This window comes from Protopterus annectens, chromosome 5.part1 (genome assembly GCF_019279795.1).
Source record: "Protopterus annectens isolate FY-2018-M chromosome 5.part1, PAN1.0, whole genome shotgun sequence".
In the NCBI taxonomy this organism is placed as follows: Eukaryota; Metazoa; Chordata; order Ceratodontiformes; family Protopteridae; genus Protopterus; species Protopterus annectens.
The window spans coordinates 449,415,256-449,442,315 of NC_056736.1; the positions used below are offsets into that span (position 1 = coordinate 449,415,256).

The 27,060-nt window shown below is 41.2% G+C and overlaps 2 protein-coding genes across 2 annotated transcripts in view; both read left to right on the forward strand.

Moving 5' to 3' along the window:
* The window catches only part of NUP98 (nucleoporin 98 and 96 precursor), a 1,998,548-nt gene extending 1,998,376 nt beyond the window's left edge, over window positions 1–172 (forward strand). Inside the window, exon 28 of the mRNA XM_044072823.1 lies at window positions 166–172. Within this exon, the coding sequence (XP_043928758.1) occupies window positions 166–172 (7 nt within the window). The remainder of the gene's footprint in view (window positions 1–165) is intronic.
* A 12,044-nt stretch (window positions 173–12,216) lies between these two features.
* Window positions 12,217–27,060, forward strand: part of POU2F1 (POU class 2 homeobox 1) — a 1,264,626-nt gene continuing 1,249,782 nt past the window's right edge. The window contains exons 1-2 of the mRNA XM_044073100.1: window positions 12,217–12,330; window positions 14,126–14,191. Of these exons, the coding sequence (XP_043929035.1) occupies window positions 12,303–12,330; window positions 14,126–14,191 (94 nt within the window). The 5' untranslated portion in view covers window positions 12,217–12,302. The remainder of the gene's footprint in view (window positions 12,331–14,125; window positions 14,192–27,060) is intronic.

Below are 27,060 nucleotides of genomic sequence, written 5' to 3' on the forward strand. Positions count from 1 at the left end.
TAAAAGTTCACATTTGCAGAATGTGTGCTGTTTTTGATTTTTCATATTATATTTGGGTATTTTCGGATAAAAGGTATTTGTTTTATGTGTAACCATTAGAGGAAATTTAGGGAACAGTAGTTTTCAGATTTCATGACATGTTGACACTTTTTTAATTTTTCACAGGATGTAACTGCCTAAATATGAACGGTCATGCCTTAACATGGACAAGTGATAACCCCAGCTTAGGCTTGGGCTGTTGGAGGTGAAGTGAAGGGAGGAGTGACATTGGAGGTGGTGATGTGGAGAACTTTGATCTGGAGAGGTCACAAGGTAGTACGTAGGAGATGTTGATAGCAGGCATAGAGGGTGGTGCAGCTGAAAGAATGACATATGAACAGGAGGTAACATATGAAAATATATTACAGTGCGAGATTAAGCAGGGGATTGTTGATGACTGGAGGTAATTATTATGGGAACTGAGAATCTTAGCAAATGAGACTGTGCCAGACAAGGTCAGCAGGGGGTGAGGGTGATCACTTGCTCAAGCAGACACTAGTGGCTTGTCAGAGAGATGAGGTGGTAGTATGCAGTGCTAGTTTTGGTGTTCAGGAAATGCAAGGATGGGGAATTGAAGGCAGTATTTTCAGAAATGTTGAATTGTGTTGGCAGTTGGCCCATTGAGGAAGGAGAACATGAGAGACCATGACTCTTCTCTCTGTTAATGGGTAAACTAGAGAGGCATGAGGCTGTTTAGGGTATATGGAGATGCCTTGCATGGACAACAGCAGGTGCAAATTTCATTCAGTAGGACAGTACTGTTTCCAGATCAGTAGGAAAGTTGTCTCCGCCTAGTTATGCATATGAAACATAGGAGAGGAGCAAACAAGGGTAACTGAACATAGCTAGTTGGTTTCATGGAAGGAGCTCTGGAATTAAGATGAGCTGCAAGCATAGATATGGAAATTGTTGACAGAAGAGAAATATGGGCCAGTAACAAGATGGGCACATATTTTAAAGTGGCATGTTATATGTTTACAAATAAAGTGATGGGTGTAGGGGATGTGCATAAGGGAAGGCCTTTTTGAGGTTAGAGTGCATCATAAAATCACCTGTTGAAATGTGTGAGGGAAGCCAAGATGATAATCTAGAGCAAGTGCTTTTATGATAAAGGTAGAGGAAAGGAGTTTCTCAAGTGTATTAGTTCACCTACACATGCCAATTGAGTAGGAAGTGAGACTGAGGTAAGAGGAGGAAACCTTTTGTACTCTCTGGTGATCTGGATTTGCCAGGACAACAGACTGAGAGCTTGAGCTTTTGGGAAGAGGAGTGAAGACTGAGGTCTTGAACAAAGAGTGGTTCACTCAGGTGGTACAAGACTGTATTAGAAAGGATAGAATTCTGGATGTGGTCCTAACCAAGACTTGGTAAAGGCACCAGTACCCAACCACTACCTGCAGTTTGTAATGTAGAATTTGGAGAACAATGAAAAGCCAAGGTGGAAGAATAATGTGTGGGAATTAAATACATGGATTATTTTGTGTTATGGTAAAGATTAGAGATTGAGGCATTGGAGACATGGGGGGAAAACTGACCGTGGTTCAAGGAAGGAGTACTTTATGCTTTAGACTAAGTTTGAGGAAGTGGCTAAATCCAGTGGACAACATAAGAATGTAAAACTAATAAGGGCATACATTAAGATGGGTGTACAAGAGACGGAGTGAATAAGTGGAGGAGGACAGTACAAGTAAAGCAAGTAAAAAGGTGAGAACAGAAGTGAGGTTGGTGCAGAAGGGATTGAGGAGGGAAATGGAAGCTTTTAGCAGTATTGTACAAAAGTGTAAAAGGAGATTTGAGCTAAGAATTAGCGGGAGATCCTAGAAAACAAGGCAGGAGCCATGGGTATTGCATGAATATTTTATTTGTCATTACAAAGGAAAGGGAAGGCAGGATGCCATGCTGTGACAAGCTTGTGCAGGATAGGAAGATAAAAGTAGATTGTTTTTTTTGTGTGTGTGTGTAGATGCAGGCTGAGCCACTGCCACAAATTTGACATGCTTGTGGCATAATGGTGCAGAAATGTTTGTTCAAGGATATGACAGCCAAATTGGAACTCTGCAGCAGCATGAAATCAGATTGCACTATTGCCAGGCAATTGACACACATACATACACACATACACACCGTAGATCTTAATTAGATCTCTGGACGTAAAAGAGGTGGCTGAGGAGTGGAAGATAAGAATTTTACTGTTGTACATATATGAGGAGGAGGAATCGAAGGAACTGTAAGTTGGTTACCCCCCCAGCAGCAGAGTAAGGAAAAATCTGTGGAGAAAATCCTGCAAAAAAGACTTATGTACTTGTAGACAGTGGTCAGCCTGGCTTTCTACCCAGAATGAGCTACCATTTTGAAGTTACCACGTTTTATGGCTGAATTACAGGATGCATTATCAGTGAGATACCAGTAGGTATGGTTTACCTAGACTTCAGCAAGCTGCTTACCTGTGTCCCACATAGGTGGTTGCTAGAAAACAGCAGGGATTAGGGCTAAGACTCAGGAACTGGGTTGCTGCACTGTTTCGTGACTACTGCAGGTTGTTGTGTTAAGGTTGAGTTGGTGTTAGCAATAAGGAAGGCACCTAATTGGGATGAGTCTCGAGTCTGGGACTCTTTATTCACACGTATCCTAGTTAGTAGGGAACAGGATCCAAATCTTTTCAGATGGCTCAAAAGTTTAGGACAAAAGTCCAAGCAATGATTCTGAAATCTGTCTAAGAAGGCAGGAAGCTGGGGTGTAGATGTTCTTCGTTCCCCATTGCTGCAGTCCTTACTATTGGGTAGTCCGCTGTCCAGTCGGCCCGAATACCAGAGTATATGGCTGACGTCGGTCAGGGCGCATTAGACTGACGTCAGTACGTCAGGGTACTAATGCGCATGACCGACGTCATATCCTCAGTCTTTTTTGCCGCATGGTCCGATGCAGAAGCAGTTTTGCGAGTGCAGGTTGGCGTTCTGAAATATTTCCGAAGCCGGAGTTTCAGACCGAATCAGAGTTGGCTAAGTACCCCGTTGGGGAACATTTTGGTTTTTTCTTGCCTCAGTATTTAACCGGATGTCAGAAAAAGTCAATAACTGTATTTCTTGTGGGAAACAGATACCTCATAGGGATTACCATACCTTGTGTATACCTTGTTTAGGGCCTGAGCACGACGTTGTTGGATGCCGCTCTTGTGCTAGGTTTAACAAACGCACTATTAAGAGACGGTTAGACTGTGCCAGGTTAGTGTTTGGGAAGCGTTGCAATTATAAAATGCCGCCGGATGCTCCGACCCCCCCTTCGCCCAAGAAGCGCAAGGACAAAACAGCGAAGCCTAGGGTTGATGAACCGGCAGTCCCGGACGTCGGTTCTTTAGAAGGCTCTGTGGAGCCAGAGGTTTTGCCAGGTGTTTCTTTGGAGTCTCAGGCAGAGACTTTACTGTTACAGGATGTGCCTTCTCAGGAGGTAGGCCAGGCTGAGGGGGCTTCTCAGGTAACTGTTCTTCCCTCTCTTCCCAAGGTAGTTAGAGCCTCTCCTTCTGTTGCCAAAACTTCTTTGAGAGGTAGGCCAAGTTTAGCTTCAGTGGGGGCTTCTCCTAGCACTTCAGGTTCTGTGCCTAAGAAACATATGCTTAAAATGGCAGAAGATTTGATTACTATGATTAGAGGTTCTATGCCCCCTCCTGATAAGAGGCCTAGGTTGGAACCGGAGTTTGAGTGTTTGGAACAGTATTCAGAGGCTTCAGAGTCTTCTGGAAGATTTGCAGGAGTTTCCTCCTTATTCTGATTCTGATGTGGATGATTCCACTCCTACAGCTTCTCCTCCTGAGGATTTCTCATTTTCAGAGACTCTGCATTCTATGAGGGAGCACTTTAAATGGGAAGGCCAGGATTACTCTGATTCCAGGAAAAGGCTTAGGGAATTCTTGTTTTACCCCAGCATAGGCCCTTAGCTATACCTCCTGTGTTGAATGTGGTGGAAGATGTTTTGCAGAGGCTTCCCTGAACCCTGACTCTTTGCCTCCTGCTCCTGTTAAACCGATAGGTACTATAGGGTGCCTGAAGCTCATAAGTATTTGTTTAAGAGTCCTAGGGCGGACCCAGAAACTGTTTCTCAGGGGCCTAAAGGTGTTAAGGCCTCTGTGGTTAAAAATCCTGTTCCCACTGATAAAGAGGCTAGGGCTTTGGATAGGTGGGGAAAGAAAGTGTATACTTCTTCCACTCTAGCCATGAGAGCGTTGAATTGTCAGTTTCACATGCTAAAATATCAAAATTATCTCCTTTCACAATTGAAATCTAAGGTGGATGCTTTGGCGGAAGGTATTGAATGTAAAGACTTGCTGGATTTGGTTCATGTGTCTGAACAAGTGGGTAAGCATTCTTTGCAATGTGGTTTTGATGCTGTACAGGCCTCCTCGAGGGTGGCTGCCACTAGTTCTGTTCTTCGCAGGCATGCCTGGTTGAGGGATCAGAATTTAGCTGAGCATGTTAAGACAAGGATTTTGGATGCTCCTTTACAGTCTGATGTGTTGTTTGGTTCGCCTGTGGAAGCAGTTTTAAAGAAAATGGAGGACAAAGCTAAGTCTATGCAAACTGTTAAAGATTTTGCAGGTGCAGCCACCAAGTTTAGTAGAAATTGGCCTGCTAAGGGGTGGACCTATCCGCTTATGATTCCCAGTCTACGGCTAGGTCTAGTCGTGCTGGGGCTGAGCTCAAGGTTTTTAGGCCTTGAACAGGAGTTCACCTGCTCAGACTTCTGGTGAGGGCAGGGGTCAGTCCTTTCGTAAACAGACCCAATGACATGCCTTTTCAGCTGCCAGTAGATTCTCGTCTGGTAGCTCCTTTGGGAGGAAGACTGTCTCTTTTCAAAGAAAATTGGGATTTAATTACTCAAGACAGATGGGTGTTGGATATCATTCACCACGGTTACAGGTTTTATTTCCATACAATGCCTCCTTTCAAAGGCATGCCAGACGTTCCTCCTCCACAAAGAAAAGAGGCTCACAAGCAAATTTCTCAGTTACTCCAGATGGGGGCCATTCAGCCAGTTCCTGTATCAGAAAGGGGCCTAGGATTTTATTCTCGCCTGTTCCTGGTACCAAAGAAAGGGAACACGTGGAGACCAATTTTGGATTTATCTCTCCTCAACACTTATCTGGACATTCCCAAGTTCAAGATGTTGACGTTACAACAGCTTTTACCTCTGCTGGGCAAAGATCACTGGATGGTAACTTTAGATCTCAAGGAAGCTTACCTTCATGTGCCTATAAGGCTAAGTTGCAGGAAGTATCTGCGGTTTCGAGCTGGAAATTCTCATTATCAGTTCTCTGCATTGCCCTTTGGCTTATCTACTGCGCCCAGAGTATTCACAAAGGTTCTGGCTCCAGTGATAGCTTACTTCAGGCTACAAGGATTCAAATCTATCCTTACTTGGACGACTGCCTGATTCTGGCTCAAGAAAAGGAAGACCTTCTACAGCATCTGGAATATGTTATAGCAGTGCTAAGATGCCTAGGGTATTCTGTGAACGAAATAAAGTCCAGTCTAGTACCCTCTCAAGACATGTGCTTTCTGGGTGTGAGACTGAATACAGCAGCCCAGATGGCCTTTTTAACCCCGGACAAACAAAAGAGTCTATCACTTTACTTCCATCAACTATCACATCAGTCCGTGCTGACTGCAAGGACAGTCCTTCAAGCATTAGGGTTCATGGCATCTTGTATTCTGGTGCTTCCCAATGCCAAACTGCATATGAGGAAGCTACAATGGTATCTCAAAATGTATGGACACAGCACTGCCAGGATTTGGACACTGTCATTCAAATAATACCTTGCCTTCAAAAAGAATTTTGTGGTGGGCTCAGGAATGTCACCTAAACAAGGGACTCTCTGTGACCCGCCAGAGGCGAGTCAGATTTTAACGACAGATGCCTCGGACATTGCTTGGGAGCTCATCTAAATGGAAAGTGGATACAAGACAAGTGGCCTGCCAGACTACAGCATCTACATATCAACATGAAGGAGATGTTAGCAGTCCAGTTTGCATTAATGGCTTTCAAGGAGTTACTTCTTCCAGGGCAGGTGTTGATTCTAACAGACAACACAACTGTCATGTGGTACATCAACAAGCAAGGGGAACACATTCTTATCCTCTATGCAGGCAAGCAATGATTTTATGGGAGACTGCGCTAAGCTTGCAACTAACTCTTCAGGCAAGGTTTCTGCCGGAGCACAGAACTCCTTAGCAGATGTGTTAAGCAGACAAATCATGGATCCCCACGAGTGGAAACTGGATCTTCATGTATTTCAGAAATTGACAGTGTCATGGGGAACTCCAGACATAGATCTGTTCGCTTCTCCACTAAACCACCAGCTGCCAAAGTATTGCACAAAGGGGTTTCATCACACAGCTTGGAAAGTGGATGCTCTGTCTTTCAATTGGAAAACCTTCATGTGTATGCCTTTCCACCTCTGCCTCTTCTTCCAAAGGTACTATTAAAGGTCAGACAAGACAGGCCAAGGATGATTTTGATAGCTCCAGATTGGCCTCGGCAACACTGGTACCCACTACTACGGAGTCTGGTAAAGACGCCTCCATGGCCTTTACCTCTGATTCCTCATCTGTTATCTCAGAAGGACGGTCATCTGCTCAATGTCAAGCTTCACTCTCTTCATCTAACAGCCTGGCATATTCTGTGTTGAAACACAGCAGGTCTCAACTTCCTCAAGTTTTAAATGTGATTATGGAAGCTAGAAGACCTAGTACAAGGAAAGCGTACGCAGAAAAATGGAAGAGATTTTTATTTTGGAGTACAGCAAAGAATTTGGAGATTTCTGAGCCTAATTTGAGTGTGGCTCTTCAATATCTTACTGAGTTATTGGACAAAGGTTTGTCCTTTTCTTCCATTAAGATTCATGCTGCAGCAATTTCAGCTCACTATGATTGTGACCCACCATTGTTTTCGCATCCTTTGTTCAAGCAGTTTCTTAGAGGGCAAAGAATATAAGACCCCACGTAGAGCTCCTACTCCTGCTTGGGATCTCAATTTTGTGTTGGAAAACTTACTCTACAACCTTTTGAGCCTGCGGCTCCTGCTGAATTGAAATACTTGTCATGGAAGACTGCTTTTCTGTTGGCTATTACTTCTGCAAGAAGGGTGTCTGAGTTGCAGGCCCTTATGGCAGTAGAGCCCTTTTGATTTTCCATAAGGATAGGGTATCATTACGTACTAATCCTTCCTTTATGCCTAAGGTGGTTTCTAGTGTGGCTTTAAACCAAACTATTCATTTGCCTACTTTTTATGCAGACCCCCAAAATAAAGGGGAAAAGATTTTGCACACTTTAGATGTACACAGGCAATTGCGTTATTATTTAAGCAGGACTAAGGATTTTAGGCAGTCTCAGCAGTTGTTTGTTTCTTTTGCTTTGAGTTCAGAGGGCAAGCCTGTGTCAAAACAAACTATTTCTAGGTGGATTGGCTTTTGCATTGCATTTTGTTATTCCCATCATGGCAAGGAAATTCCAGCTGGGATTAGGCCTCATTCCACTAGGGCTACTGCCACTTCAACAGCATTTCTAAGGGGGGTGGCAACTAAGGATATTTTGGAAGCAGCTACTTGGAGTTCAGTGCATACTTTCTCTAAGCATTATCACCTTCCTATCTACTCTAAGTCTAGGGCTGGTTTTGCCACAGCTGTTTTGCAAGGCATGTTGTCAGCTCCTGCTTCTTTATGATTTGCCAGCCTCCCTTACCTCTGCTTTGGGATTCTACCCAATAGTAAGGACTGCAGCAATGGGGAACGAAGAACATAGTACAGTTTTGTACCTACCATAAATGTAGATGTTCGAGGATCCCCATTGCTGCAGTCCAATTTACCTCCCTCCTTGCCCTCTGTGTTTAGGGGTGGTTGTGTAGGTGAGGTTACATGCTGATATTTTTGTATATATTCTTGCATATATTGTACATATTTTTGGTGCAGGTATGTTGGGCCTTGTCTTTTTAGGGTCTTCTGACATCTGGGGCAAGAAAAGACTGAGGATATGACGTCGGTCATGCGCATTAGTACCCTGACGTACTGACGTCAGTCTAATGCGCCCTGACCGACGTCAGCCATATACTCTGGTATTCGGGCCGACTGGACAGCGGACTACCCAATAGTAAGGACTGCAGCAATGGGGATCCTCGAACATCTACATTTATGGTAGGTACAAAACTGTACTTTTCATCTAGGGTAATTGGAATTGATGGTAGCAGAGCTGGAAAATGGCTTGGAGATGTTTATCATACCTGAAATAGGGAACCAGAAGCAGATTGGGAAGGCCATGGTGGTAAACTGAATGCAGGAGTGTTTTCACTTTTCTCTGTTGCTTCCTGGCATTTTCAGTTCTGTGCTTTGCCCTTTGGCCTTTCAACTGCCCCAAGGGTGTTTTATCTAATACCTTGCTCCTGTGGTTGCTTTTTGCAGGTTAAGGGGATTAAAGTCGTTTCTTACTTGGACAACCTCCTGTTTCAGGCATCCAAGTCCAGAGAGCTTGTTGCAAATTCTTTATTTTGCCATTTTCCTTCTGCAAAGCCTGAGATTCACAAACTTCAAATAGTCTTTTCTGACTCCTCCTTAGGACCCTTGTTTTTTTTTCCCTAGGTTGCAGGATCTAGACTTTCTTTGCTGGTGTCCCTGTCTCCTCCCAAGGCCTTAACACTCCTTGCCTTTTTTTCATTCTCTTCCTCTGGTGTCTGTAGCAGCCAGGGAATTTCTGAGCACTTTGGGGTTAATGGCCTCCACCATTCGTATGCTCCATCTGGACAAACTCCATTGAAAGAGTTTTTCAGTGGTTTCTGAAGTCAGTTTGGCTTAAACATGCTCATCCCCTTGACTTTGTAGTTCCTCTTCTGCCTTGTCTTAAGAAGGAACTTCGGTGGTTGTCTCTAAATCCAGGGCTACACACCCCCCCTTCTCAGGAGCCATTCACAGACGCTTCAGACGTGGGATGGGTTACAGCATTTGGCTCCCTAAATGTGCAGAGTGTTTGGTCGCCTCTTCAACAGATAGTGCATTAGTGATGTGGTATGTAAACAAACAAGGGGGAAAAGTTTTTCTTTGCTGGTTGACATTCCTGATTTGGGAACTTGCTATCCTGTATCAAGCGACTCTTCAGGCAGTTTACATTCCCTCTGGCCAAAATATTGTGGCAAACACTGAGCAGGTCCTAAACTCGGTTCTTCATAGGGATGTGTTTCTGGACATTGCCCACCAGTGGGGGTACTCCTCAAATAGATCTTTTTGCCGTCCCTCTGAACAGTTTGCTTCCTCTGTCCTAGGTCCTCTGGTTTGAAAGGTGGGCGCAATATTGTTTTCTTAAAAGGGGATGTTTCTTGCACTTTCCCTCCCCTTCCCCTCATTCCAAAAGTCCTGTTCAAAATTCAACAGGATGCTCCCAAACGCTTGTTGGTGACTTTAAGACTGCATTGGTTCCTTCTGCATTTAGCCAAGTGTGGTCATCAAAAGTTGCCGCACAGGTTGGATCTACTCCTGGATCTCATCCATCCCCACCTGTCCAGTTTTCAACTGACACCATGGATGATGGAATAAGGATGTGCTTGGAGTCCTGCAGGAGACCAGGAAACACAATACTAGGAAATCATACTTGTCCAGATGGAAGAGGTTTCCTGTTTAGTGTCACTCATAACCTAGATTCACTTTCTGTGGAAGTTCCTGTGGTTCTCGTATCTGTGTGAATTGCTCAGTGCTGGTTTGACTTGTTCTTCTGTTAAGGCCAACTTATCTGTTATCTCTGCTTGTTTGCAGTTCTCTTCCTCCTTTAGCTTCTAGATTTAAAGCTAAACAATTTCTTAAAGGCGTCTCATATTAGCCCTCCCAGGAAACCTGATCCTCCTCCCTGGGATCTTAATTTTGTTTTGGAAAAATTGACTCTGGCTCTTTTTGAGCTTCAGCTTCCTTGCAACATTGCTCTTTGAAGACTGTACTTTTGTTAGTCCTTACTTTTGCCAAATGGGTATCTGAGCTTCAAGGCCTTATAACTTGTCCTGCTGTTTTGGTGTTTCATAAAGACAAGGTGTCCTTGGGTACTAATCCTTCCTTTATGCCCAGGGTGGTGAATGAACTGTCCCTTAATCAGTCTATTTGCCCACTTTTTTTCTCTCCACAATCTGCCATTGAGAAGGTACTGCACATGCTGGATGTGCATAGAAAACTCAGATTTTTAGATAAGACTTCATAAATCTGTTCAGCACTTCATTTCATTGCATTCTGGGTCCTTAGGCTTGTTTGTGTCCAAGCAAACTGTCGTCTTGGATTTCTAAATTCATTTGTTTTATTCCTTTCGTGGTAAGAGCCTTTTTTCTTCTCTTAAGGCTCATTCTACTAGAGCTATGGCTTCTGGTGCTTTTTTCAAGGGTTTGAATACTAATTGTATTCTTGAGGCAGCTGCCTGAACTTCTGTGCATTCATTTACCAAGCACTACACATTGGATTTTCTAAAGCTGATTTTGCTCGGGCCATCCTTCTTGGCTTTCTATTGAGCTCTTCTGGTCCTTCCTCCTCCCTGTTTTCTTCCTGAGCTTTGGTAGCCTTCTTGTAATGAATACTGCAACAGTGAAATGGAAGGACATAGTACAGTTGCGTAAAATCCTACCATAATGATATTTGTCCTTCTCTTCATTGTTGCAGTATTTACTCCCTATCTGTCCCCTGGTCCATTTCTTTTCTGGATGTGCTGATTACCTCTTTTCCTTGGACAGGCATTCCTAATGGGGCTCTCATTTCTGAGGATTGTACGTCTGGATGTCACCTCTTTGCCCTACGGTCTGTGAGGTGCATACATGTGTGCCATACAGTGTACCTTAAAGCAACCTATAGGCTTTGCTATACGTGCTGGACGTCTGGCCGCCCTTTGCAGGAGATCCCTTGTGTAATGAATACTGCAACAGTGAAGAGAGGGTCATATACCATTAAGGTAAGGTTTTGCACAACTTTACTTTCTGGAGGATGGAGCTTTCCCATAATAAATCTATGGGTTTTTCTGTGGTCCTTAACCAAAGATTTCCTCAGTTGAAGTTGACAGTTTCATTTTATGACCTATGTTATCCTTTAGTAGTAAGCTGTTGTCTGTTGGTATTCATAGCAGATACTTGTTTTTTAATGCAACTTATATGCAGCTACAGTAGCTATTAAGTCACCAACTCTGTCAGATTTAACAGCTCACAGGTTCATGTGAACAGCTGTAATAATTTTCTCATATTCCTTGTCTTCCCTGTGGTTGAGTGCCAATGACAAGTCATTTGAATATTCTTAAACTGAAGTTATTACTGAGTACTGTAAATCTCTAGCAGTGTTAGTATGGTTTGTAGAACCTGTGGAATGACAGGGCAGTGCTTTAAAAGTATGTAGTGGAGTGACAGGACCTGCCTTACATGATAATTTGGTTGTCCTGTATAGATGAATTAACCTCGTCTGTACACTGGAGAAAATTGACCCCAACTCAACAGTACTGTCAACTCGTAATAGTTTGGTACAAAAGCTTGCTTTTGCACATTTTTTTTTGTTTGGAGTTTTATAAATTGCTTGCATTATCTTTATAGCCTTGCTTTCAGCAAAAATTTGTGTTGAGCTAGTTAGGAACTGCAGGACTTGCAAGTCTTCTGTCTGAAGCACATTTTAAAAGACATTCTGCTGCAGTTTATTTCTATGCTTAACGTTGGTCTCTTAAGACAATCCAGGCTAGAAACTTAATTTTGCACTCTTAATTATTATGCTGGCACTTGGAAGATAATTTCCCCTTTTATTCACTTTCTCTCTGGCTGCGGTGCTGAACAGAATGTTTGCACCAACCAATTAATATGTAAATGAGCTGATAAATATTTATGCAGGGATTTAAATTATGCAGAGAGAGCTTTCAGTGAATGCTGCAAATGAATTGCTCATGGACTTCAAAGTGCTCGCTGCTGTGCTAACGAGGGGGAGATTTGCATAAGGCCCTAATCAGCTGCATACTGATTAAGCTTCATTATGGAAACTGCCAGCTGCAATCTTTGTTTCTATTTTATTACAAAAAGGGGAACTTTTTTACGCTTCAGTTGCCTTGACGATGTCAGATAGTGCTAGCAGAGTCTAAAACTCCACCAAGCAACTGAACTTTCCTTATTCAGCTGATGATTGCTGTGGTGTAAATGAAGTTTTGTTGCGCTGAGAGAGTAGTAGTATAACAGTGCAAGGGAGTATCTGTGGTTGTTGTTGTGGACCTCCTTACAGCGCCCAGGCTTTAACCATGCTGGACTGCAGTGATTACGTTGTAGGTGGGTAATTGACTTTTTAGCATAACAGGTTATGGAAATTGGAAGTAAAATACATGCATAAGTTAATGGCAAATGCAGCATGTAGAAATGCACTTTGTTTGCTATATAAAGAGGGCAGAGTACTCATTTCCACATTTCATCTGTTTAAAAAATTGCTTGCCAGTTTGTATGTTAAGGTTTCACTTTAGTGATCCAAGAAGGATTTTTTTGTAATCCCTCAGTATTCTTTCTAACAAAACATTGCACAGATTTTAGAGGACTACATTGTACTACTTTGGCTAAACATGAACAGTACTAACTTGCAAGTCTTTTTCATTTTTGTTGGATTCTACAGCATTTCATTTCTGCTGCATGCTGAATTGTAATTTTTGTGTACGGAATTGGACGGAGCTAAACTGTCATAGCGTGTATAACATAAGCCTTTAGTTTCATTATTAAAGGATTCATTTGTTTAATTGGTAGTGGTGCCTTTTTATGTGGTATCTAAATTACCGATATTGAGCTAATTATCTGTCAGCTTTTTTATTGTGTTGATTCTAGCAGCATTCCTTTTAAGTTGCTAAATATTTTGCAGTGATGTATTGTGACAGATACTTGGATTGTTGTGTAAGGGTGTCTGTTTTATATAGACAAATGTGTGCGTGTATTTTATATATATGTATATGTGTATGTGTGTATATATATATATATATATATATATATATATATATATATATATATATATATATATATATATATATATATAAAAGGACGAAAGCTTAGCTACTGGCTCCTTTGTCGTTCTTATATTAAGAAGTGTTTTAGTCATATATGTATATGTGTTGTGTGTGTGTGTGTGTGTATATATATATGTATATGTATATATATATATATATATATATATATATATATATATATATATATATATATATATATACACACACACACCTAATCATGTAGTTTTGCATACGTGTCTGCAAAAATCTTTTATATTACTCCTACACACCACAAGTAATACTTCAGTATACCACTTTAAGGCTGTTTTAGTATTTTAACTTGCCATTTGCCAGAATGCATATTAAGTGATGACAGGTGACAAAATGGACTTTTTTTTATTAAGAATATTTCATACTTTTTGCATGTCAGTATCAGTGCTCAACTTGATGCCATGCATTTTATGCAGTTTATATCTTGTTTATGGGTTAGTAAAGGATATCCGTGAGTATTTTGACTGGACTGTTGTAATTAAAAAAAAAAAAAAAGCTGAATCAGTTTTGCTCCGGTTTTGTTCTGTGCTGTAACTAGTAAAGGCACAGTATTTGTATCAATTTTTAATATTTCTGTAAATCTTGGACGTTTACATGGCATCAAGTGAATCTGTAGATTTGCTTTTTGATAATTTTTTTGGTTAATGATGTAGTTTATACAGAAACATTGTAATTGCACCTCACTTCTCAGGAAGGTGCTGTCAGTGTGGCCCCTATGACAAATACAACATTACTGCATTCTTAAATTAGTGTCCAGGTAGTCGCTTCATGCAGGATATTATTTATATTACTTTAAATTCAGAAACTGAATTTGATTTGGATGTTCTTGTATTTATGAAATAATAGATTTAGGGGAGGTAATAAACAGATGTTTTGATAGTTTGTAGTTGCATAGGTGTTGGGACACAGGTTGAAAATTATCCTTGTTTCAATGCATTTTTTAAACAAGTTGGATTAGGTATGACTTTTCCTGATCTTTGCTCTGTAGATTTGAAACATTTTAAAATTACACCAAAATGCCAATATGTTTTCTCTCATCTTAATCATAGATTCAAGAATGAGCAATTCGACAGAAGCTAGTAAACCTTCAGTGGAGAATGGGGATGGGAACACAGGTAAGTGTTACAACAGCAAAAAAAGGGGGGATACAAGAAAAGTAAGGTGCAAAACTAAAGGAAAGGAGACCTGCAGGAGCAGCTTAGATGCAGTGTAGCCAAGTTTTAACACCCAGTGTGTGTGGGGGGAGGGTAGGGGTTGGAACCAAAATGTGCATTTGTGCCCTTTGAGAAAGTGATAGTCTGCATGGAGATAGAGCAGAAGAGCTGCTTGGGTCCACACATTTCAGAGAGAGGATTTGGCGCAGCAGAAGTAACGTGCAGTTTAAATATAAGGGCATTCAGTACAGACTAGTATTTGTGTGGTTTCCATCAATTATCATATGTCTTGTTGCATAAACAAAGTTGCATCTTACTGCAACTGCCTTAATGCTCTGTAGTCAACCCCCCCCCCATGGGGGAACACTAGAGGGAGCTGCACACAGACGCACATGCCAACAAGGTACAAACCCGTTGACCTATGACTACTGAATGAAGTAGCTGTATAACTGATAACTGGGTGAGTGATGCTGTATAGCATTAATCTCTACACCTTAGTCCTCTTTCACAGGATGGTAATGAGTGCAGACTTGGAATCTGCACATTTTTTTGTGTACTTTTGCTTGCCAAGCCAGATCTCAACACAGACTAAGAAAATTATTGCATGTTAAAGATTTTAATCCATCACACCTTGAAAGAGCTTCACATTCTATTTGGGTTTCTTTAGCAGGTCTTCTTTCTGGCGTTTTTTCAAATCTAGACTGTTGTTTTTGTAAGGAATATCATTATCACCATGCTAGCTGACAATTTCATGTGAATTTAGGAAAGAACAGAGTGCAAAACAGAGCAGATATGTTGGCATATGGTAAAAATAGAGGTTACTAAAGAAATGCAAATTTTTCAGCACATTATTCTTATAGTGGTAGAATTCTAGGTTTTAAGCTGGGTTTTATAAGTCCTAGTAAACATAGTGACTATTATGTTTGTAATGTTTTGTAAACTGCTGGCAATATCTCATCAACCACTCAAGTTACACACATACTGTTAGTGGTACTTTGTTTATCCAGTTGAAAATTTTCATATGAGACTAAGCAGTTCCATCTGTGTGACTGTTACTGAGATATTTAGAAAAACATGACATTTATGATGATATAAATATTATATGAGCAACAATTAATAAATTAATCTCTTTACCTGCATTAGGCAGTTATCAAATATCAACATAGTTGTGTTTTTCATTGTGTAAGCTTTAAGATTAAATATTTTAATACTTTGCATGTAGCATGGTTTTAAAATTAAATGCCAGTACAAACGAGCAATATTTGACACCTACAGGCTTCATTCAGTAGGACAGAACTGCAGAAACACCTACAAGTGTCACCTGTCTGTAATGAGTTAAGGGGTGGCCCTTGATGTCCTTTTCATCTGTTGCAGTATTCTTACATGAGGGAGTTGCCTGCCAAGGCGACGATGTAGGCCAATATATTAGTCTTTTACTACCTTAGGGTGCTCACTATGTCTGTTATAGGCTACTTTTAGACATCTGCCATAAGAGACATACCCGGGCACCATCCTAAGAACTTATTTGCTGCCAGTCGGATCACCAGTCCTGGAAGTCTCTCTGCTGCTGGAATCTCTTACTTCTATGAAGATAAGTGCCCTGTTGGAGAAATCTGTCTTTTACTCCTGCCTTATTTTTGATTAAGGCTAATTTCATCCAGGAAAGGGAAGTGTGACTGTGAAAGACAGATTCCACATAAGGATAGTCATTCCCAGTGTCTCGGTCCCCAACACAACCATAAAATTGCTCAGTCTGCCAGTCTCTTGTGCCTAAGACCCTCCGAAGTCAGTTATCCTCCCTCACTATTTACTTAGAAAATCATTGCCTCATATGGAGGAAATTTCCTTTGGGGAATCATTTCTAGGATGCAAGACTTTAATTGGGACAGTACAGAGATGTTTGAGGTCCAAAAACGTTATGACCGCCTCCATCCGTTCTGTCATTCCAGCTTTCTTAGATGCTTTTGCATCCACTTCCACTCACCCTGACACTCAGACCGCTGCACCAAAAAAGCCAGACAGGTACTACAAAGTACAACCATAAAATACATATATTTTTTAATTTAATTGTATGTATTACATGCTCTGCAGGGATTGATACACAGTGTGTATTAGCCCTATGGTCTGTATAAAGGCCCCTTTTATTTAGGTGTATTTAGCGTGTTTAGAGTACTATCAAACACATTTTCAGATGGAACAATTAATTTCCCAATATACAGATTTATCAAGACAGATTATTTCCCTGTTATAAGCTAATGGTCCTGGCAGGGTGGGTGGCATTAGTAACGTTACCATTACTAGTTCACAAGCAGAACTATGCACACACCCCCAGGCCCTTCTGGGTATTCTAATACTAGAGTAGGAGCTAGAGATTTGAGCAGTGATTCAGTTAGGCCAGGAAGACAGGGTAGTCATGAAGCAGTACAGCCAGTAGTGTCACCTGACCTAGAATCTCTTCTAGCTCCACCTGTCTTTCCCAATGGATTTGTTTCTGAGCAGGGTACCAGTTTTGGTAATTTTAATTCTCAATTGCAGTTATTTGAGAAGTTAACTATGAAATTTAAAACACTTTAGATGGGCAACGTATTACTGGAATGCTCTATTGAGCTTGATCAGGTGCCAAGAGGACTTGGAGTATTTAAATTATCTATGGTTATCCAAGAAAATTCCAAAGCTTTCCAAGATTTATTGGTGTTATATGACCATACTGGGATGGATTTAATACGGATCGTTATTGGAGATAGTACGGGTCTATATTAGAACATCGAAGCTTCAAAACTTAGAATGTTCTAATATTGACCCCCATCCAGCGAAAGCTGAAAATATTGAAGCAACAGAAAACCAAATTTCTTCCTAGGGAAAGAACTTGGTTGTCCGTTTCTGTTGCTTCGGTATTTTCAGCTCTGTGGTGGAAAGTTACCGGTCAGGTTCAGGTAAGTGTGCGATTGAGTGCGGGTTAGGTTTGTTAGGGTTAGTGTGCGATTGTGTGGACGTGAGGGTTTGGGCAGGTTAGGTGAGTTTAGGGTTAGGGTGCGGGTTAGGTATGTGTGATTGTGTGGACATGAGGGTTAGGTGAGTTAGGGTTAGGGCGCGGGCTAGGTATGTGTGCTATAGTGACAGACATTAGGGTTTGGGTTAAGGTAAGTGGATAGTTGGTGTGTGTATAGTTTAGTGTAGGGTTAGGTGTAAGATTTTAGGTGTGTGTGTGGATTGCTGTTTGTTTGGTGTGCTTGTGCTGTGTGTGTGTGTGTGTGTGTGTGTGTGTGTGTGTGTGTGTGTGTGTGTTTTGGAACAGTGAATTTTTTCCCTAGGAAAAAATTTGCTGTTCTGTATGTTCGATGTTTTCAGCTTTCGCTGAATAGGGGTCGATATTAGAACATTCAAAGTTTTGAAGCTTCGATGTTCTAATATAGACCTGATAGTACAGCTGAATAGCCAAATTAAAAAATGAGTTGCTGACTTTAAAACTTAGTATTTTCAATGATTTATTATTGGAGATCAATAAGGCGCTATTTGATAAAATTCTGTTAGATTTGGACAAATTCGTCAAACGAAAGCAAAAGAAAATGAGAGATACATTAGAGTACAAACAGAAAAGGGCTTATCCTTTGCAAAGGGGTGATAATATGAGGGATGAGAATGTGAACCTCGAACATGTTAGTGACATCAGGGATGACCTAGAAATAGTTCAAACAGATAATGGGGATTGTAATGAGGCTTTTTTAGACAGTGGGCAACCACTAAGACACTCGGACCAGATAAGGAACCGGGCGCATTACCAGAGCTATGCAGACACAAGAACTCTGAGGCGTAAGAATCACCAACCAAGGGGAAGATGGGGAGGTCCACGCCAAATAAGATACGATCAGTGGCACAATCAAGGGAATTACAGTTAGGGTCCCCTATATGGTCTAGTGACGGAAGGTTCAATGTGCCTTTCGTTGAGTTGCTTTGTGACAATATGGGTGATTATACCCTTGATGTATCGATTTGATGTTGATGGCAGTATTACAACTAATTTTAAGTTACAGGGTGACCAGGATTTCAAAATTTATAACTATTCTGATTTTTTGATTACTGAACATCACGTCAGTCATTTCAAGAGGTTTTTCTTTTGTTCCCACTTTCAGGTATGAGACGGGAGATTATTAATTGATCTTAAATTATATACCAGGCTTCTTAATTTAAGGGTATTTTTTTGGCAACAAAATTTCTCCCGACATAGATAATAAGCATTTAGTTTTTAAAAGGAGTAGTGTGTTTATTAAACCCTATAATCTAGCAGTTGGGATCTTTGAGTGACTTTGTGGTGTACAAATACGTAGATGTTTGGATAGAGAAACACTATCCAACAGTAATTTTACAAGTGCAGAAATGTTTTGCCTCAAAGAATTGTCTAGCAGTAATCAATATAGGGTTATGAAACCCGATAAAGGTGGAGGGGTTGTTATTATGGAAAACATTGACTACGAATGTAAAATGTAATTATTACTTGACAAACTTACGAAATGGTCTCCAAATTTGATGTACAACGAGCATGTACAAAAATTGATTGGCAAATTTATGAATATTTGTGTGAAGGGATTATTTCACATGACAAATTTAAATATCTGTCAGTAGAACATCCCATTATTCTATCAATATTTGGTATTCCTAAAGTCCATAAGAAAGAAAATGGTCCACTGTTCAGGCCTATTGTTGCAGCGAAGGGTTTAAACACCGAACCCCTAGCAGCCTTTATTGATATTACATGTAAGAATATTCTGGACAACTTACCACATTTTAAAGGACGTATGCTATTAGATTGTATTTGGAATACCAGTATTGATGTTGGAGATGAACTCTGGTTTGTGACAGTGTACGTCATTAACTTGTTTTCTGTGATCTCCCACCAGATTAGGCTAGAAATGTTTAAGTCTTTTGAAATATAGTAATTTACATCATGTAAAGAGAAGCCTTTTATTAGAATTGCTAGACATGGTATTAAATAACTTCATATTCTTTGATAGTGAATACTATAAACAGATAAATGGGGTTGCGATGTGTGCCAGATGTGCACCCATCTATGCTAATTTGGTATTGGCAGATTGGGAGCAGAAATTTATTTTAAAATCAGATTATATGTCAAACATTATGGTATACTTGCGTTACCTGGACGATATTCTGAGTTTTTGGAAGGGCTCGAAGAACGAAGTGGAAGTATTTATTAATTATTTGAATCGGACAACTGAGTGTTTGAAATTCACAAATCATATTGACAAACAACAAATAGAGTTCCTGGACATTCAGTTATATATGGAGAACGAATGAATTCATTCAAAAATATATCGTAAAAAAACGTGTAGCAGTTCCTTTTTGCATTATAACAGTTGCCACCCTGACCACCAAAAGAACAACATGGTCAAGGGGCAAATGGATACAGATGTCTAGACTGATCAGCCAAGATATGTTTCAAAGCTGAAATGGCAAATTTAGTTGATATGTTCAGGAGTAGAGGTTTACCCAGTGAAGTTACTTAATAAGAACAGTGTAGAGATAGAGAGAAGATCTAGTGACTTTATGCCCATCCTTTTGGATAACCATAGAAAATCTGACTAGTAACTTTTCTGCTAAAGACAACCCCAGTCAAAACTGTTCTGCTGGCATGGTGTTGGAATTCAATCCAGCAACAGACAAGGTTAGGAATATTATTAATGCTGTGTGGGATAGTGTTTTTACCCAAGACATCCAAGGACATAATAGGAATTTCTCCTAGGTTTATCAACAGTAGAGGTTCCAAATTAAAAGAATTGTTTGCAAAGAATTCTATTAGTCAAGATAATAGACCCTCACACATGAATAAATGTGGTACATGCAGTGTTTGTAAATACATTAATGATGGACCATATGTAACAATTTGCAGTTACAAAAAAAACTTAAGATGTCCAGGACATTGTAACTGCAACTAAGATGGTTGTCTGTGTGACTACCTGCCTGTCATGTACTGCTTTCTATGTAGGGATGACCACAACAAAACTCAGACTTCGCATCTTGGAACACATTAAGAACAAGAAAACCACGCACGCCTTATTTAATCACAGTAATGTCTGTACCATCTACAAAATGTTTTTATTTTTTGTCATTGATAAGTTAACTATGAAAGATTTTGGGGGAGATTTTAAAACCCATTTGGAAGTCAAGGAATGTCTGTGGCAGTGACGCTTGGATGCTTCAAATGCTCTAGGCATTAATGACAGTATTTCCACAGCCTGTATATTAAAATTTAAATCAGTTTGTTTAAATACACACTAACCGTGCAATATATTTCATGAAATTTTATGAGGCTGTGGTGCTGTTTCCATCTACATGGTAGATATTATTTACATATTCAGATGTGCCTACTTTGTTGTAAGGTTTCAGCACAATAAGATTACAAGTTTTATTGGCTATGGGGAGGGTTAATGTTTAATTGCTTCCAGGGTACTCATGTGATTCACTATTTTAATTTAGTATTTAAGCAATGTTCTTAGTACGGTTACTGACCCTGAAGAAGTCCTTAGTCATTGTTGGATTTTGTAATAAAGCTGTAGTACCTAGCAAAACGACCAGTCTGTACCTGGTGAAAAATCAAAGTACCTAAAAACTGCAGTCTTCTTTTCAAGGCCCCTGTGGCAGACCCCTCTGTGATATCAGTAGCCTCTGATAAGGCCTCCAGGTCACTACCTTGTACTTCCTCCCTCCCTCTGGACAAGAACAATGACGGAGAGGCTGGGTAAGAAAATTTATACTTCTGCCACCTTAGCTTTCAGAGCACTAAACTATCAGACACATATGGAAAAGTATAATTTGGAACTTCTGTCTCAGATTTCAAAGCATGTGTCAGATATGCCAGACTCTTGGAATAAAACCTTGCCATCCTCCCTTCTTGCTACTTCCTCTCAGGTAGCGAGGCATTTAATTGAATGCAGCTACTGTGCTCTAGAGGCTGCCTCATGAGCTGCAGCGTCTTCCTTTGCTCTAAGAAGGTTTGCGTGGTTAAAAGGCTTCAGCCTCTTCCTGAGGACATCAAAGCAAAATTAATGGATGCCCATTTGGACAATTCTGATATTTTTTGGTCACCCTCAGAAGAATTCAAATCGCTGCAGGAAAAAAAAGCAAGGAGCTTAAAGAACTAAAACACATTTTGGTCTCCCTTATGCCTAAATTCTACAGGAATTATCCCATTAAGCAGGTCTTTGTATCCAGGCCCCACCACACAAAGCCACAAAAAGTGTGCAAGAAAGCCCACCAGTTCTTCTGTACTAATTCCTTTTCCTCCCAGCTCATGAATCAGCAATTTCCTGATAGGAAGGGCTCTTTTTTCATGACTTCTCAAGCAGTCTGATAAACCCTCCCCCTCTTTGTATGCCTTACCCTTTCACTCCCATCCTGGGAACTCATCACTCAAGATTCCTTGATCCCAAGCATTATAAAAAGGGGATACTTCATGATCTAGCACACTGTGCCCCCTTTCAGGGGTATCTCTCAACCGCCAAAAGACCGGGAACCTCTTCCCCCCAGTTCTGCAAAGCCTAATAGAAGAGGGCACATTTGAACCTGTGCCCCCAGTTCAAGTTGGTCAGGGGGTTTTATTCACAAGTATGCCCAATTCACAGGAAGGAAGGTCCTTGTAGACCCATCCTAGACCTCTCCTATCTCAATGATTTTCTAATAGTTCCCTCCTTCAAAATGCTTACCTTACAAAACTCTCTTCCTCCTCATCCTCCCTTAGGCATTTCTAGCATCCATCGACATCGAGGATGCTTTCCTCCATATCCCTGTACACCCCAGCTACAGGAAATTCCTACGTCTCTCTGTGGGATCCCCTTATTTTCAATTCTTGGCATTGCCTTTCTTTCCACTGCCCAGAGAGTCTTCACAAAATGCCTGGCACCAGTGGTAGCCTTTTGCAGACTCCACAGCATCCAAATCCTCCCCTACCTAGACCTTTTGATTCAAGCCAAAACACTGAGGGAATTAACTAGAGATCTCCAGTCTGCAGTAGCCATCTTTTATAAAGCCTGGGTTTCACTATAAACTTTAAGAAATCTTCCCTCTTCCTATCCCAAGACCATGTCTTTCTGGGATGCAGGTTCCAAACTAGGGATATGGTGGTGTCTCTTCCACCTGCCAAGGCCCAGGAGATTTCTTCACTGTTTTCAGAATTTCTTCCCCTCACTCTCCTATCCACAGGACAGTTTCTGTGAATCTTGGGATTGATGGCCTCCATCATCCCTATGCTTCCTCTAGCAAGGGTACATACGAGGAAATTCCAATGGTTCCTAAAGTCAATGTGGTCTCAGCATGTGCCCCCCTCTAGAATTCCAAATTCCACTTCTACCCTGTCTCAAGGAGCAGCTCCCAGTGCTGGATAACTCAATCTGTTAAATCCAGGTCTCCCCATTGACCCTCTGCTCCCATCTCAAGTACTGTATAGAGATGAATTGGATGCAGGTCGGGGGGCAGCCTTGGACCATCAAACAGTCCAAAGCCAGTGGGCATCCTCTCAGAAGAGAAACCATATGAATGTAAGGGAAATGAGGGTATTAATCCTTCCAATCCCTTCTGAGACCAGAAAGACTTTGCATCCACACAAGACAGTATGACTGTCCTGTGGTATGTCAACAGGCAGGGGGGACAAGAGCCTACTTCCTTTGCAGACTAGTCTTACAGACCGGGGATCTAGCCCGCCCACTGCAAATATCGCCAAGCAATATACATCCCTTACAATCAAAATACTGTGGCAGACGCACTGAACAGATCCAAAACACAGGCCCACAAATGGATGTTTCACAGGGATTTGTTCCTGGACATTGTCCACCAGTGGTGTATTCCAGAAATAGACTTGTTTGCCTCCCCACAAACAAACATCTTCCAAAGTTCTGTGACAGGGAATCTCATCTTCAGGTGTGGAAAATGGACACCCTGTCAATCTCTTTGAGGGGGAAATTCCTTTATACATTCTCTCCTCTTCCTCTCATTTGAAAGTCCTGTTGAAAATTCAGTAGGGCTAGCCAAGAATCTTGCTGGTGACTCCCTATTGGCCAAAGCAGCACTGGTTCCCCCTTCTCCATCTAGCCAAGGGCAATCAGCACAAGTTGCCTCAGTGGACCTACTCACACAGAACAAGAGCTCACTCATCCATCCACAGAGACCCTCCAACTGACCCTGTAGGTGATAGAGCCCGGATTCCTTTCAGACACCTTTATTCTGAGGCTGTGTTTCAAGGCCTGCAGAAGGCCAGGGAACCGAATACCAGAAAATCTTATCTCTCCAAATGGAAAAGATTTTCTCTTTGGTGTCTCGCCAGAAACCAGGACCCGCTTACAGTGGACCCCCGTATGGTTCTCTTATCTGTGTGAATTGTTTAATGCAGGTTTAGCTTATTCATCCATTCAGTCCTGGGTCCTCTTCTGTTTGGTATCTACTTCTCTGAATTACAGGCTAACACAGAAGGTCTTTGGCTAACGAAGTTCGCAGATGACTGCAAACTAGGAGCCATAATCGAAACTCCTAGCCATGTGGACATTCTACAAAAGGGCCTCACTGAGATGCCTGGTGTCAAAGCCATGACCTCAAGCTCAATGCCAAAAAGTGCATTGTCATCCCCTTTGGTAAGAACTCTGTACCCATGAACTACAACATAGACGGTAGTACACTTAACACCGAAAGTGGGTTAAGAGACCTTGGGACACAGGTGGACAATAGTCTCTCCTTTGATAATCACATCGCCACAGTAGTCAGGAAATCCTTCTACGTGGCACACCTCATCACAAAAGGTTTCTCATCCAAAAAAAGAGGTCATTGTTCCCCTCTGCACATCACTCAGACCCATTATAGAGTACAACGCCTTTTTTGGTATGTACCTCACAAGACATCTACAACAACAGGAAAGGCCACAGAAATACCTCACAAAGAGGATTACCGGCCTCAAAAAGATGCCCTATGCAGACAGTCTCAAAAAACTCCAGCTTTACTCTGTCGCATATCGTCTACTCAGAGGTGATCTCTCCCTAACATACAAAGCTATGCCAAACTCAAGAGCTCTTGTACGTGCTCCACTTAAAGAAATCCCAATCCCTCTGAGCTTACACGCTCTAGAGACCTAAACCTTGTCACCACAATAAACAGAACATGCTGGAGGGATAGATTCCTGTCCCATAGACTTTCATTACTCTGGAATAGACTACCTATCTATATCAAACAAAGCTCCTCATTAGCACTCTTAAAGAAAAATCTTGATGATTGGATGGGAAATAGGAAATTCACCCCGGTGATCACCTCTGTGGCTCTGCTCGACAGAAGCACAGGAAAATAATTTTCTTTGGTGGCAAAAGCCAGGATACCTTTTTGGCTGGGCTTGTATAGGCCCCAGGGCCGATAGCCTAGTACCTACCTATGGAAAGCACATCTGTCAGCCATCTCTGCTTGTCTGCCACTTTCACCACCCTTAGCCTCCAGATTTGAGGCCAAACAATTCCTTAAAGGCATCCTTTGCGTTAGACCTCCCAGGAAACCTGTCACTCCACCCTGGGACCTGAATTTTGTGCTAAAGAAGCTAACTGTGGTGCCCTTCGAGCCAGCCTCTTCTAGTTCCCTCAAACATTGCATTTGGAAAACTGTTCTGGTAGCTATTATCTCTGCCAGGTGGGTTTCAGCATTACAAGCCTTTATGGTCTCTCCTGCTTTCCTTTCTTTCCACAAGGACAGGATTTCCCTGTGTACCAACCCTTCCTTCATGCCAAAGGTGGTTAATGAATTGTCCCTAAATCCAGCTATTCATCTGCCCACCTTTTTCCCTCTCCCCATAACAGTAGTGAGAGGATCCTACACACTCTTGATGTTCACAGACAACTTAGGTTTTACCTACATAAGACCAAGCCCTTTAGAAAATCAGGCCAGCTGTTGGTCATTTCACCCCAGAGCTCTGGGATTGTTTCTGTCCAAATAGACCATCTCCAACTGGATATACAAATCTGTAGTCTTTTGCTGTACCACAATGGTAAAGCTCTTCCTGGCTCTGTCAAAGCTAACTCTACTAGAGCAGTTTCCTCCTCAGGAGCATTCCTCAAAGGGCTTAGACTCCAACTCTGTTTTAGAAGCAGCTACTTGCTGTCCACACCTTCACTAAACACCAAGTTGGATTCCATTTCAAAATCCAGGGTAGAGTTCACCAGGGCCATCCTGCATCGCTTTCATTCCTCTGCCACTTCCTCCTCCCTTTCTGCATGAGCTATTGTATTCTCTCTCATGTAAGAATACTGCTACAGATGAATAAAAAGACATTAGTTGTGTAAGAACTTACCATAAAAATAGATGTCCTTCTCTTCTCTGCAGTATTCTGCCCCCCCCCCCTCCTTTCCCCACTTCCTGGCATTCTTGGATGCATTGATCCTCTTTCTCTTAGACTGGTTCTTGACCTGGGGCTTCATTTCTGAGGATGGTGCGTGCGTTCGTCTCTCTTTATGGCCGACGTCTGTTAGTTGCCTATGTCCGACATACCTCCCACCCTAAGGTAGTAAGACTTTGATATTCTGGCCGACGTTGAGTCATTGCCTTGGCAGATAACTCCCTCGTGTAAGAATACTGCAGCAGAGAAGAGAAGGACATCTATCGTTATAAGTTCTTGCACAACTAATCTTTTTCCAGCCCTCCTTTAAGGCAAAAAAAATCCTTCCATCTGCTGCCTTTTTCAGAAAAACAATTCAAGCAACAAGCTGCCAACAAACAGGAGTTTAAAAAGTAGTGCAAGGAGGCTGCAAAAAGGAAGGAAAAGCCTCTCAAAATAAAGGACAGTCAAAAAAGTCCGTGACTGTTTGCCTCTTTACTTTCTCCACACAGAGTAGATGTTCCAGTTAAAACCAGTTCTCAAAACAGTTCAATGCCCAAATGAGAGTAGACAACACACCATAAGCTCAAAATGTAGAACAAAACAAAGCAAAAATACTTCCAACAATTTATTAGTTTAGTGCTTTCTTCCCCATAAAACGGGAACTTCATCAGAACAAACTTCCCCTCCAAGTCGACCATTAAAGTACAAATTTAATAGAAGGTAATAAAATACCAATTAAACAATTAAATACACGTTGTGTAAAAAAAATGTGAATGATTTAAAAACAGTATAAAAAGCATTTATGTAAGTCATCATAAAGAACTTTAAGAAGTTTAAAATGCCAAGGCTTTTTTCTTTAATACAGGCAGTAAAGATAAGTAGTCATTGAGTCCTGGTTTTGTCAATGCATTTTAACTTAATCCAATAAAATTCCCTCAGGTCTACATTTAATTCCCACCAACCACCCCTGGGATTGTGTTTAATAACTTCTAAAATACCAAACATGAATTTTGAAAAACTGTGACAAATCAATGAATGTTTATAAAGGGCATTGTTCGCATTGCCCTTGGAAATAGCACAAGTGTGTTCATATATCCTATGTCTAAATTTCCTTTCTGTTTTGCCAATATAAGATTTTTTTGTCTAAATTTAATGAAAGATGGTATAGTAATGAAATTATTTTTTCCACAATAGATGTAGTGGATTTATTCACTTCAGTCCCACACAGGGTTATATTTGTTTTATGAAGCCATAAGGGAACTTAATTCTTTCAGACACTATGATTAATTTTATTATGGCCTCAATGGAATATATTTTATTTAACAATTACTTTACTTTTGAAGGAGAATTCTACAAGCAAGTACAGGCAGTGGCAATGGGGGCTACATGTGCCCCCATTTATGCCAACCTGGTAGTTTATGCATGGGAGAAAAAATATATTTTCTCAAGTTCCTATTTACAGAAATGGCTTACATATTTC